This window comes from Schizosaccharomyces osmophilus, chromosome 2 (assembly GCF_027921745.1).
Source record: "Schizosaccharomyces osmophilus chromosome 2, complete sequence".
Taxonomy (NCBI): domain Eukaryota; kingdom Fungi; phylum Ascomycota; class Schizosaccharomycetes; order Schizosaccharomycetales; family Schizosaccharomycetaceae; genus Schizosaccharomyces; species Schizosaccharomyces osmophilus.
In genome coordinates, this window is record NC_079239.1 from 672,143 (window position 1) to 686,257 (window position 14,115).

The 14,115-nt window shown below is 37.5% G+C and overlaps 5 protein-coding genes across 5 annotated transcripts; 2 read left to right on the plus strand and 3 right to left on the minus strand.

The window, feature by feature from the left end:
• Window positions 1-284: 284 nt before the first annotated feature.
• On the plus strand, window positions 285-1,402 carry seh1 (GATOR2-SEACAT complex WD repeat subunit Seh1; the record flags this gene model as incomplete). Its single annotated transcript, XM_056181614.1, has 3 exons — window positions 285-351; window positions 403-1,324; window positions 1,381-1,402. 3 exons carry the CDS (start codon window positions 285-287, stop codon window positions 1,400-1,402), a joined length of 1,011 nt encoding a protein of 336 aa, XP_056037383.1.
• A 255-nt stretch (window positions 1,403-1,657) lies between these two features.
• Window positions 1,658-2,298, minus strand: nxt2 (nuclear import protein Nxt2; the record flags this gene model as incomplete). Its single annotated transcript, XM_056181615.1, has 5 exons — window positions 1,658-1,765; window positions 1,865-1,966; window positions 2,016-2,087; window positions 2,162-2,244; window positions 2,292-2,298. 5 exons carry the CDS (start codon window positions 2,296-2,298, stop codon window positions 1,658-1,660), a joined length of 372 nt encoding a protein of 123 aa, XP_056038509.1.
• Window positions 2,299-2,859: 561 nt separating this feature from the next.
• On the minus strand, window positions 2,860-5,244 carry sck1 (serine/threonine protein kinase S6K family Sck1; the record flags this gene model as incomplete). Its single annotated transcript, XM_056181616.1, has 4 exons — window positions 2,860-3,016; window positions 3,077-4,043; window positions 4,107-4,827; window positions 4,996-5,244. The coding sequence occupies 4 exons, from the start codon at window positions 5,242-5,244 to the stop codon at window positions 2,860-2,862; spliced, it is 2,094 nt and encodes a 697-aa protein (XP_056037386.1).
• A 1,693-nt stretch (window positions 5,245-6,937) lies between these two features.
• On the plus strand, window positions 6,938-8,273 carry SOMG_02826 (RNA-binding protein involved in ribosomal large subunit assembly and maintenance; the record flags this gene model as incomplete). Its single annotated transcript, XM_056181617.1, has 4 exons — window positions 6,938-6,961; window positions 7,013-7,072; window positions 7,133-7,234; window positions 7,281-8,273. The coding sequence occupies 4 exons, from the start codon at window positions 6,938-6,940 to the stop codon at window positions 8,271-8,273; spliced, it is 1,179 nt and encodes a 392-aa protein (XP_056037393.1).
• A 193-nt stretch (window positions 8,274-8,466) lies between these two features.
• Window positions 8,467-14,112, minus strand: mus7 (DNA repair protein Mus7/Mms22; the record flags this gene model as incomplete). Its single annotated transcript, XM_056181618.1, has 1 exon — window positions 8,467-14,112. One exon carries the CDS (start codon window positions 14,110-14,112, stop codon window positions 8,467-8,469), a length of 5,646 nt encoding a protein of 1,881 aa, XP_056037851.1.
• Between the last annotated feature and the right edge of the window lie 3 nt (window positions 14,113-14,115).

Here is a 14,115-nt window from a genome sequence, read left to right on the forward strand (position 1 = left end):
TATTAAACAGACTCTAAGTAGAAATTCATAAATATTGCAAGAAGTAACCTTGAACCAGCATTAGCAAAGTTCTCAACAACAGCATTTAGGATTGCTACCCTAGTCAGATAGAATATGTTCGTCTCTACTTATTTTTATGCATGGGAATTAAATTCCTTTTCCTTTTATTCAAATTATGTTTTATCGCTAAAAATGTGCGTCTCCTTGTAGCTGTTAAGGATTAAGAAGGGTAAGCTCAATTCACTTCCAACTACCATATTATAGTCCCAAAGTAAAATTCAATCATGGACAAGGTTGAATCGACAACAATTGAGACTAATCATAAGGACTTAATTAATGATGTATCATACGGTAGGTGAAAGATCTCTGGCAATGGAATTTCATACCTAACAGAACATGTAGATTTCTACGGTCGTAGGATGGCTTCATGTTCCGCGGACCAACGAGTAAAAGTCTACGATTTTGATGAAGAGAGCGAGAATTGGAAAATCTCGTCTGAGTGGAGAGCTGGAGATGCGAGCCTTATGAGAATTGAATGGGCTCACCCAGAATTTGGTCAGGTCTTAGCTGTCTGTAGCTTAGACAGAGGTGTTCGAGTTTACCAGGAACAAAAGGGAGGTTTACATACGAAAGCATGGGTCGAGGTTGCAAAATTAATGGATGCCAGAAGTGCAGTTTTAGATATCAGCTTTTGTCCTATCCAGCATGGTTGTAAACTTGCTGCAATTTCAGCAGATGCTACTTTGAGGATATATGAAGCTCTCGAGCCTGAAAATATTTCTTCTTGGACTTTGATGGATGAGATTAAATTGCTCCCTTCTCCCCCTTCTCGTAATGAACAATCTTCCTTTTGTGTCAGTTGGTGCCCTTCTCGTTGGCGCACTCAATGCGTTGCCGTGGGGTGTATGGACAAAGCTTACTTATATACTCAAAACGCTAGTGCAAAATGGAAGCAAATTGCTTCCTTGCCTGGACATGCCGATCTCGTCCGTGACATTGCATGGGCGCCTTCGATGGGACGCCTCTACCATTTACTAGCCACAGCCAGCAAGGACGGAAATGTACGCATTTTCAAAGTTTCTATTCCTTTACAACCAAACCAAACAAACTCTTTTGAATACGAGTCTCCCGCGGAGACCACTCATGAACCCATAAAGGTAGAGTTGATTGGTGAATATGATAATCACAAGTGCCAGGTTTGGAGGTGTCAGTTTAACGTTACCGGTACAATTTTAAGCACTTCTGGTGATGACGGTTGTATTCGACTATGGAAAGCTTCATACGCTAATCTCTTCAAATGCATTTCGGTAGTTTCATTAGAAAGGTAAGTGATTCTTTTGTCAAGCATGATTAGAAAAAATACTAATAACATGAAACTAGAAAACCGGAACGCGCTGTTTAAAGTGACTTCTTCCTCTAAAAATACAAAATGGATTGAGTATTTCGTCTTTCCAGGTTTATGAAATTTTTTAGACTTTTACATTACAACTATCTGTTTAACCAAAATTTTGTTTTTGATGTCTTCCATTAGTAATGGAAGGTTTTATATGCGTCTTTTAAGATTCGATAAGGTTTTTTCTAAGGGAAATGACATATTCATAACCAGAAAAATACTACGTATATTCATGGAAAACCAACTTTAATTTCTTGTTTTTATCTAACCATAGTTAAGACGGAAAAGATCATTCAAAACAAAGTAGTTACCGCCATTATTCACAAGATGGAAAACTTGGCTGTAGCGTTGTGCCATTTGTTCCTCATCCAACTATGAAGCATGTTAGTTGGATTCAAATGAATTAAATATTTTATCTCATAGAGTCTTCAAACATATATATGTAGACTCAATATTTCTTGTTCAGCTTACCAAAAGTTCACCAGTAACCATAACAACAACGGAGCCGTTAGCACCGGTAGGTTGTGCATCCAAAGTAGAAATACGGTGTTGGACACGTTGGAAGGGGAGACCCTGTAATTCGTCGTTAGTTTTGTTATGAGCAGGTGAGATCTTCACGTACCATAAGTTTCTCAACAATATCCTTAGCACCTTGGAGTTGGGCGCCCTCAAAACTCAACATAGACTCATCACGCTTTACAAACACTGTTAGTTACTTTCTTTTTCAACTTCAGCTTGACTTGGTTTCTCTTTCGCTGAGTCACTTACGTATAAAGATGAGAGTTGAGAACGATCGGTGTCGAAAGTTTGATAATAAAATTGAGTGAACTGAGTAGCCAGAGCGTTGAAGTCTGTTTTTCGTTAGTCTTTCATTTTCGGTTTTTACTTATGAACTTACCAGCCATACTGGTGGATAGTGGTAAAAGAAAACTGCTGTAGGTGAAACCATCGTTTACCCCAAACAGCTAATAAGGATATTACTTGAGTCGCACTATTCCAAATATAGATAATTTCAGAACTCGTTATTATATTGCAATGCGAATGACATGGTTATTACAAAAATGATTTATGAATGCAAATCCGAAATTGGAAAAGTCAATATTCCTTGGATACCTCGTCTAATAGTATAGAAGCTTGATACATAATGCATTATACAAACTGAAAATTATTTAAAGGTTCCCTTACCTTCTACAATACAGTAACGACAGTGAGATTAAGTTCCCTCAAGGACAGAGTATACTTACTTAGCAAAAGGTCATCGATTAATCATAGAAATGCTTGTTAATTAATAGAACGTAAGAAAATAAAAAGAATAAATCAATAATAACGATAGAAATGCAATGAAGGAACGGTAAAGATACAAACCTAGAAGACGTAAACAAAAATGCAAGAAAAGATCATTTCGTCATGTATAACATGAGCCAGTACTAACGTTGAGAACACTTGTTTTTCCCCTTACAGAATAATTAACCCTCAAATGTTTCTCCAAAAACAGAATCTGCTACAGGGTCATCTTTATCAAAACCGTTTTTTTCATTACGAACGGAGTCTTTGAGCCGGTCTCTTTCCGAAAATTCATCAACGTGAAAACCTTCAAACCGATCTTCTAAGGATTTATTGGTACTGCAAAAAGTTAGTAAATTGCTCTACAACAAAGGGTTGTTTGGTTAAAAACCAACTTACAAAGTAAATCCTTTGAATCTGTCTTGCATCGTATTTGATAGAGGTGTAGAACCATTAACTGAATCCTGGGGACCATTTAAGTTTATATTGCGAACATTAGTGTTCGTAAATTCTTGATCAAAATTGGAGACATCCAAATCACTTTGTACTTGAGGCTTAAATGGAGGGGGTAACTTTTTCTTCGCCAGCAAACTCCAGTTGATATCATCAAAAAATGGATGCGCTTTTAGTTCCTCCGCATCTGCAATTGCTCCCAGTCGATGTTTGGGATTCCGATTCAGCAATCCACGAACGAAGCTGCGAGCTTCTTGGGATAGCACGCCTTTGGGAAACCGAACTTTCCCAAAAGCTATATTTCTGTACATCTGTTGCACATCCGGTGCATAAAAGGGACTCCAACCACAACACATTTCGAAAACTAAAACACCGAGAGACCAAAAATCTACCTGCTTCGTATACCCCTTATCATCCAATAAAACCTCGGGTGCCAGGTATTCCGTAGTTCCACAAAAAGTATTTGTAGTGTCTTCGGACGAAAGATTTGCTTTCGACAATCCGAAATCACACAATGCAATATGTCCGCTTATATCTAAAAGAATATTTTCGGGCTTCAGGTCTCTATAAATAATGTCATGCTTGTGAAGATGTTCTAAGGCCAAAACAAGTTCTGCTATATAAAACTTAGCCCGATCTTCGCGAAACCGCCCCTCATGTTGTAGATGCCAAAATAATTCACCTCCACTCATGTAATCCGTAATTAAGAACAAGTCAGAATCAGTTTGAAAAGAAAACTTCAGTCCAACGATAAACGGTGATTCATCAAGTGAAGTTCGAACCAGTATATTCCTCTCCCCAATAGTATGTGTTACTTCCCTTTTTCTAACAATTAATTTTTTTGAAATCTTTTTCATAGCATAAATTCGACCCGTGTCATTTTTTTGAACAAGATAAACGTGGCCAAATGTTCCTAAACACTAGTTACTACTTTGATATTCTCCGAAAAAAAAAAAAAAAAAAAAAATCAACATACCTTTCCCGATCAGTCGAAGAATCGTAAAATCTTCTGGTCCGAATCGTGTGATTTCTGACTGTTCAAATATACTTTGAATATTGACTTCACCTTCGAAGGGCTGTGATAAGTCCAAAGGTTCCAATTTATACCACCCTTCATTTAAATACTCGTTTAATAAAACCGGCACAACCTTGACGCTTCCTAGGAAGAAATCGTTATTCAAACGGTCGTAAACACTGACAGAAACGGCGGACTCTGGATTTATAACGTCGAAAACAGTTTCAAAGTCCCATCGAGGTGCTCGAGCTTCAGCAAATAACAACTCAGATTGAATGAGGGAAGGAGACATAGGAAAGTTCTCGTTCACGGTTCGTGTTTTGCAAGGGATGGTAATTCCCATCCCATTTTCGGCATCTTTCTTTGAAGAAGGAGTCACAACTTCGGTTTTATCATAATTAATGACTGCATATGGTTCAACATGCATACTGGAGATTAGCAGATTACGGGCCTGACGAAGACGTACAACTAAACGTCCCATAATCTGATTAGAGGCCATCGGTTCAGATGCTTTATAGAATGAGTTGTCCAGTTGGGAATGGCTGGATGGAGGAGTTTTTAAAGGATCATTTTGGGGCTCGAGAGTTTTGAGATTTTCAGTTTTAGTATCCGTAGACGGAATAGCTTCATTTGATTTTTTTCTAGAGTCGGCGGGCTGTTCCTCTGAGTCCTTTGTTTTTTCCTAAAGCAGCGAGTTAGTATCAATCCATAAACAGTTGTGATTCAGGATAGGGATGCGATATCGAACGAAACCACGCAGAAACAATAACATCAAAGCATAGGTCCATATTACACCAAAAAACGGCTTTCGTTAATGGTTTTACTACGCAATTCTATCTCTTAAACTTACTATTTGTTTCACCTGAGTAGTTATTTCTTCATACACGTTTTTTAAACGGTCCGGTAAAAGAATGGGATCATAACTAGTCGAAACGTTCTGATTGTCATACTCAGTCGTTCCTTTTGCTTCGGCTGTCTCAACAGATACGGAAGGTGTAGAAGAGAGAGAAATTTTAAAAGAAGGATCTGAAGATGATGAGTATTGATTTTTACTGTCAGAACCGGATCTCCCTTGTATTTTTTCGAAAATTTCAGTCATTATAAGAGAGCCTGAAGGATCTGCTTGTCCATGAAAGCCCCACAGCAACTGTGACAAAAAATCGGTTCTTGCTAGTTGTTGGATGGAAGATGCGTGCAGTTGGCAAAACCCACTGTCAACCCCTTTAGGTATTGTTTACCATTTAGTGAGTGAGAGGGAGTAAAAGTGAATTGCTTGTTTACCACGAGTAGAAACGGTGGAAATAGTAGAATAGATATCTTATAAAACCTTTGAAAGCAGTTGCTTTGCAAGTCTACTTTCACCCTTTTGAAGAATTACCAGGGCTCAATTCGTACTTCAGAAAACTGTGCTTTAGCCAGTTCAATAACAAGAAAATAGGATAATGAGTATTTCAACTTTTATAGAGACGTAAAAATGATATATACATTCAATGAATTATACAAGCACCAATGAAGGCCACGAAGACTCATTTGTTTACGTTACCTGTGTTACCTCAATAAATAAATACGAAATCTTGGTTTCTTGAACGTAAAAGACGAAGTATTAAGAAAAAGATTCTTTGCAATTTATGGATGAATAATTCCAATAACTAATTGCTTAATTCACCCTTCTTGTGATCCCAAACAAATGTTGCATTTCCTGACCTTGTAGAGAACGGCGCAGAATGATTGACTTGCTCCAGCAAATGGGAATTTACTTAGTAAACGAAAAGAGTTCCATGATCGGTTGCAACCTTCTTTCTAATCTTCAATCATTGTCCCCTCCCGACATTCATAGAGGAGAAAAGTATCCTTGACTGAATCCAAAAGAAAAAAAAAACAAAAAGGAAACGAGATATTCAAAATAGAATGAACACGTATAATACAAAGTTCAATTCGAAGGTCGGCCGTGTAAATGTTGGATTCTTTCTGAGTTTAAGTGATGCTAGAGTAGACTGCAATGAATATTTTTTTGTAAAGGAAGAAGGAAGAAACAAGAATGAACGAAAAGCAACACAGAATTGGAATAGAAACGAGAAACAACATCAAGATAAGTAATACAATGATGGTTTGTGGATTATAGCTAGTTCTGTCGTTTGAATTGGTATACCAAATGAAGAATCAATGTACAGAATTTCGATGTGTCGGGGGTTCGTTTCAAGGCATAAAAACAACTTGCTACAGACATTAATTCAGAAAGTTCTAAAATGCTTCAAGTTTGAAGGGGTTTAGAAATAAAACAAATTGGTTCAACATTTGAAATCAGTCACTGCCTCCTTACATAAATTACTTGAGTCCGAAGAGATTAAGAGGGTAAGGATCCAACCAAGCGTAGCGCTGCAGTGTTTAGACAAGGAGTGAAATTTTGCAATCCCTCTTCAAAATGTCTCCAAAATGAATATTTGCTCATAAACCGACAAAGCATGAATTATCATGGCTTTCTTATGCTATTCCTATGGTACTTTCTAAAATACGACTCAGGTGTTGAAAAGAAAAAAAGAAAAGGAATCAAGGAATCAAGGAAACGTAAGCAAATAAAATGGATTCATTTAAAATTTTTTTAACTCTTATATTTGTTCTTCTCTCTAAAAAAAAAAAGTAAAAAGTAAAAGAATATGGTTTAAACAATGATTCGTATTTGAAAAATTAGTTTTTCAAAAACTGCCACATCTGGAAACATACAACGTGTTTTTGGTGGTGGTGTAAACTATTTTCACCACCAAGAAATTATCATCTCTTCACCAAAATTTGCAATGGCTGGAATTGGCAAGAAACGCGTATGTTTTTCTTTTATTTGGATTCTTTGATTATTAACTTTTATATTTTAGGTGAAGAAAAGGACTCATTTGAAAGAAGATCCTACTAGTGAGGCCTCGGTTCCCAAATCGGTAAGTATTGCTCTCAGATAGCTTTAGCTCTGGGAAAGGGTAAATATTAACACAAACTAGATGGTTATCCGTGTTGGTGCATCTGAAATAGGCAAAAGTCTTTCTCTTCTTACTCGTGATCTTCGACACATGATGGAACCGCATACAGCTGTGCGCTTGAGGGTAAGTATTTCTACCTTTTAGGCATAGATTTGTTAACTCTGTTTAGGAACGTAAAGCAAACAAACTTAAGGACTACATAACAATGACTGGTCCTTTGGGAGTTTCTCATTTGATGGTTCTTTCTCGTTCCGATACGAATGCAAATTTACGAATTGTTCGTGCTCCAAGAGGCCCAGCTTTGCATTTTCGTATCCATGAGTATATGCTCAACAAAGATGTTCGAAACCTTCAAAAGACTCCAAAATCTCCAAACGCAGAGTTTTTGACTCCTCCTCTTCTCGTAATGAACCATTTCAATACAAAGTCCTCTAAGGAAACCCCCCATGAAGCTTTACTGACAACAACTTTCCAAAACATGTTTCCTCCCTTGTCGCTTCAGTCGACCAACATAAATTCAGTAAAACGTGTGCTTCTACTCAACAAACGTGACGATGGCTACATAGATCTTCGTCATTACTTAATTACCACCAAGCCTGTAGGGGTTTCGCGGCCAATCAATCGTCTTTTAAAGGGCCAAACGCATCCCTCTGATCTCCCGGATTTAAATGGAGTTCGTGATATCTCGGATTTCGTTTTGCATGGAGAAGGGATGTCCGGAGTACCCAGTGATTCTGAGGCTGAAGAAGATGCTACCGTCGAAGTCTCTCGACCTACACCAACAAAAATCGAAGAAAAACTCCTTAGCGAATCTCAGTTGCTAAAACCCAAGCAGCAGGCGATTAAGTTAATTGAAATTGGTCCCCGTTTGACTTTGGAGCTCACAAAAGTTACCGAAGAAGCAATGGGAGGTAAGGTCCTTTATCACAGTCATGTACAGAAGTCTGAGGATGAAGTTCGTCAACTTGACAAGTATCACAATGAAAATCGTTCTCTTAAAGAAAAGAGAAAGAGAGCACAAGAACAAAATGTTCAGCGTAAGCTGGATAAGAAGAATAAAAAGTCAAAGAAAAATCAACCTTCAAGTGAGCATTCTGGATCTGAAGCTAGTGAAGGCGAAGAGGAAGAGGAAGCTGCAGATGGTCACACTGCAGACGTGTAATAAAATAATTATGGTCGTGGTACATGGTGAACATTAAAAATTGAAATTTTTTGGGTTTATATTATATGATTAGTCAGGATAAATAAATAACAGTTTTTTATTTCTTTGTTTTAAATGTAAATAAAAAAAAACGATACCCTGTGTCTAATAAATAATTATAAAACAAATACTCTAAACGTAGCGATAAATTAATCTATATATACATGTCATGCAAACTGATACCCTCAATAATCCAAAGACGGTCTATTCTGGCTAGAACATCACTAACCTGAAAGGGTAAATCTGATAGAGAATTATGATGTAAACGCACATTTCTATAAAAGGTCTCTAATTCTGGTTCCAAAATATCCGGTTTCCTTTTCCATGATTGAACAAAAAGTTCTATTAAAGCATTCCACTTCGTAGATTCCTGTTCGACAACGGAGGGCAAATGCAACTTGGTTTTTCTAACTTTGTGAACAATATTATCAATATTTTCGTACCAGTCAGCCTTACAGTGCTGCTCAATTGAGCTGAAGAGTTTAGACTGTGGACATACCTCTTGACAAAAAGGTGGAGGGTACTCTTGACTTTGTAAAATCCAACAAAGCTCTAACAAAAACTCCCGACTTAATTTTCCCAAATAGTTTTGAAGATCTAAGACAAAACGGTTATCAGTCTTTACTAATGCAAATTTTGATACAGCAGATAGAAGATGATATATTTTACCAGCAATGACAGGATTCGAAGATGAGTACAATAAGGCAAAATTCTCCAACGCAGAAATAGATGTATAAACCTCTTCACAAATCTTTATCTGATGTTCTTCGTTAAGATATACGTACTGAAAGCTGCTATAAACTTGAGTTAGACAGTCAAGCAGCAAAGAAGAATAGAATGATGCCACTAAAGACTTGACGCTTAAGTAATTCAACAAAAGGTCTTTTAGGCAAAATTTTCGTAATGTAGAGACTTCAACATCCCAATGGTCGTTGGCATCTAGACTGTAACTTCCCATAGCAAGAGTTAAGAGATTCATTATATCTTTCTGCTTTTGCTCTAATAGGGCAACATCGAAGTTTGCCTTTAAAAAACTGAATAAGGCGCTTCGAGAAGAGTTTGAGGCTAAGTTTTTACGGGCATAACTTCGTAGTCGAAAAGCGGCGTATTCTAAACGCTCCGGTGGTTGAGGAAACCTTGCAGAGTCCATAAAGTAACGGAGTCCTGCCAAATTCCTTTCATTAGCAAAGGGACTACAATATTGAAGAATGTCACCCACAACCCTTTGCGCGGATGAAATGAATATGGAATGCTCATCACCTGAATAAACAAGACTTTCATAACTGCTTTGCATGGATGCTAACAATGAGCTTAAATACTGAAGAAAAAGTATTTGATAGTATTGCTGACTTTCCATGTAGTTGTTTTTTACATCGTCGTAAATCTTTGCCATATTTCCAAGGACAGAAGAAATTAAGCTTAGTTGAACTGACTTGAATTGGCGGTGGAATGCCTCATGATCGTCTAGTATAATTGGTAGGTTAAATAATAATGGGTTATTATTATCTTTCTCCAAAAGAAGTAAGGTAAATGAGGCAGCGTACGAATCATGTAAAGCACCCAGTGATTCAAACCAAACAGTCACGACTTTTTCTCGCTGGTCGACTAAAAACGAAACATTAGTTTCTATAAGAATAGAATAAAATTGGCTGCTTAGTGATCGCTTCAGTCGTGTATTGCGGATTCGTTCCCAAGATTCAGAACCAAAATCCACATAGTAACTCCAATCGTTAATTTTAGCTTCAACTGCAGAGCTAGCGCAAAGTGCCATGCATTCCATTAAAGGAATTAATACAGGACGAAATGATTTGTATTCACTTTCATCGCTTCCTACTAATGTAGATATAGTCTGATATAGGTAAGGTGAAACATGCTTCCTTAACAGTTTAGCTAGTTCACAAATTCGTTCAAATTTTTCTTGCTCGATCATTAATTCAGTATCATCAATGTAGTCATTTTCGAAATAAGCATCTTGACTATCAGCAGAGACGACATTAGTTACTGTTTTATCACGAGGTAATTGACAGGCAGAGTGATAAGTGAGAAATTTTTTTAAAAAATAAGTACATTCAAGTATAACCTTTGAGGGCAAACTTGACGAATTCTGAAATATGAATTGACTACAGTGAAACGTCAGCAAACAGTTTATTCTTCGAATGTATACTGAAGGATTTGGTATTAAAGCTTGAAGCGAGTAAAAGGCCACTAATAGGAAGTCTTCCAATTGGCCTTGGGAATAAGCAATAAGTTCAATTTCATCGAGACCCTGATCTGAGAATACCAATGATAAGTATTCGTTCAAAGTGACTTCCATTAACGAATCAAGCCAGTTCATACAGGCATCCAATTGAGCGTCCGATCCATACAGTAGTATATATCGCATCAAATATTGCCAAGCCTTTAAACTAATTAATCGCGCTTTGAGATGCGAGCCTTCAAATATGACATTGTCTCGTATTCCATTTACGTTTGGTTTGCAGTTCTCTGGAGCAACCCAAAACAATGATATTAATAGAGTATGTGTATGTTCGAGAGACATATAGTCTTTCATTGAGAAAGGAATCTCTCTTCTATACTGTCGGGCATGAAGTGGTTGAAGTCTTGAAACGATTCGACGTATTATCGAAGTGTTTTTAGAATCGCATTTTAGCCTTTGAATTGAAATAATCACTGTTTTGAGAAAAATGACAAAACACGTATCAAGCGCACTTATGTGCAAATCGGGAGACCTGTCCAGTGATTTTATAAAATCTGGAAATTCTGAAGCAACATCTTCGGATGACTCATAAGAAAGATCAATAAATTTACGATGACTGAAGAAGTCAAAGATAGCAGTTAAAACGGATGCTACTTCTGACCAAAACCATTCAGATATCAAAAGATTAATTCTTAACAATAAAACTCGTAAATAACGTTCTGTGACTTTAGGATCGATGCCCTTCTTTTGTCTTTCAAAGGTACTTCGGCACGTTTTGAGAACGAGAGGCCAATAACTATGACTGGTAGGGCTTCCGGCGACACCGAGGTCATTAAACTGAAACACTGGAGATACTGTGATTATAATGTACCATATCTTTTCCATCTCTAAAATTGATAACTCAGGGCCATCCAAACTCAAATAATTATCGACCTGCTCCCATAAACTTCCGTATTTTCCAGTACTAAGAATCAGAAGTTTATTCAAAATGATCCATGTCTCCAAAGAAATCACTGAGAAGGGGTTTGTTGGTTCAGTCGAAGATCTAAGACAACGGTAGCATTCTAACAAATCAGTCTGTCCATAACTCAGCAGCTTACTTATCAACTCTCTTGCCAAACGTATGGAATTTCTAGACGAAGAGCTAATAATCTCGTATTGTGCACAGTAAAGAAACTGAAACGTTAAAAAAAGAATGTTCAGTTTAAAGAAAAACTGACTCTCTTTTAAAGAAATAGTTGACATGCATCGATCAAAAAACTTAGTAAACATTTCCAGAAAAGAGGAACTTTGGCTGGCAATGTTTGTTTGATCAGACAGTTGCAGATTGAGCAAATAACCAGAGCAAAACGAGAAGAGATCATAAGCATCTTTAGCATAGTTATTATTAAACACCGGGAGTAGATCCACTATTAATTCGAAAGCTTCTTCTAACTGGCTGTTTGTCTTTGATACCTCGTCAGAGACGCTAAAATGACGAGAAAAAGCATAAATACGTTTCGTAGGATTCGCTGATTCCCTCTTTAATATATTTTCTAAGTATCCATTCCGAAGAAGGCTACCCTCTGGTAGACTAATACCAGACTTAAAGGGAACCACATTAAAAGTAACAGAAAAAGAGCCAACTTTAAAGAAATGTTCGATGCTAGGTGAACTATTAGATCCTTTGGAAGAGAAAATTAGCTGACCATAATCATCGCGAAGGATACGGTTTGCTTTCTGTTTTCTCGGTAATTTACTAAAGATGGACGGCACCGTTTTCGAGTCGTTCTGGTTAGGATTAAGCAAATGACTAGAGTTCAGACTACCCTTATTCCCTAAAGAGCTATGAACACTCTTTAGCGAATCTTCAGGTTTATCAACGAAAAGCTTATCCATGGAACTTTGAGGGAAAGTATATGGTTGCTTTTGTTTCTGTCTCTGAGTTTTAGGGTAAGAAAACAAAGCTAAAAACTTCTCTCTTTTCTGTGAAATTTCCTTCTGCTTTCCCGTCGACGAATTGGATTTTATAAAGTCCTCAGAAGGTGCCTTTTTACTGCTGATTTTAGAGCTCTTATTTCGTGACAAATCATTATTATGCCGAACATCCCTTTTATGGGAAGCCTTTGGGATTTTGGTGAAGGTGTCCTTAATTAACAAATGTTCACCCTGATCCCAATTATCTATCACTTGTTCAACTTCCTTCTGATCGGATACCGAATCAAACAAAAAATACTTGTTAGAGCTTCTTTGTGTTAATTTTGATTTTTTCTTCGGTACTTTTGAAGCAGCCCGAGAGAATATACGTAGAAACTTTGGGGCCGGTTTCCCTGTTGTGTTATAAGTATGCGTTGCTAATAAGCCTAAGTCAACAAAACTGCGCTTATTTTTTCTTCTTCTTTTTCTGGGAAAATCATCTGGGTCTTCGTTTTGACTTTGAGGGAAGCTCGCAGAGCGGAAGGTTGGGATGCTGGAAATATTTGCAAGCAAAGAAGGGTCTTGTTCATCTTGATTTTTCGTTTGGCTTTCCTTAGTGAGAGAGTTCGTAAAAGCTGTCTTATCAAAATGTGGGACTTTGGGAGACGACGAAGGAGTATTATTTTCATAGTGGTCTTGTTCATCCAAAGGCTTTCCAAAAGATAAACTTTTCGTCCTATTTTGATTCAGCTTCCGTCTCACGATACCTTTTTTTTTTACACCAATAGAATCTTGATTGCTATTATGAGCATCATGAAGTTCGAAGCTTGGATTTTCTTTATCCAACTTTCTTTTTCCCTGTAATGTTAAAAAAGAAGGGGGAAGAATTCCTTTTAGTCTTTTTTTGTAGACATCAAGCGATGGTGGTACCTTGGTATTAGAACCTGTTGAAGAAAAAGAGGATGACGATTCCGCATCTTCGTCGTCGTCTTGGTCAGACACATGCGAGAGAGTTAAATCTGATTTTTGAGAAGCTTTATATTCATCCGCGATAGTGTCATTCGACTTGAAATTCCGCGAACTATGACTACTTGAAGGCTCATCATCACTGTCGGATAGAATTATACCATGTCGCTTCCTCGTCCTATGAATTTTTGTTTCCGTTTCCCTTTTATCATCAATGGGAGATTCTTTCTCCTTTATGGTTCCCCTTACTATGACATTAACTGGCCTATGGGCTACCGATCGTTGTTCTGTTGCATGCTCAGTGCCATGTGGAACAGAAATCGGCGCTAAGCCCATCTTTTTGAATTCTAGCTTATGTCTCAAAAAGTCGTAAGTATAAGGCATCGTTTGTTCAGGGCGTCGCGGACGAAACTCACGTCTCGAAGTAGAAGCTATTGGGGAAGCATTATTCACCGTTTGTACATCGTTTCCACTTTCGACAGCTCCAATATGTTTAAAAGAAGTATTTCGCGTAAGACTCTCATTAATTGGATTGGGTAAAGAAGCGACGGAACTGTTGGAAGACACTGAAAGACCGTTCACGGATTTGACGTTACTTATAGAATTCCCAAATTCATGATTATTTTTAGAAATGCTGGTTTTCGTCTTTACGACAGAAACCGAAGACGAGATTGTACTTGACCATTCACTTCCTGAACCTTGAGAATCTGATACATGGTCAAGAAGTAAGAAATCACTCATCCT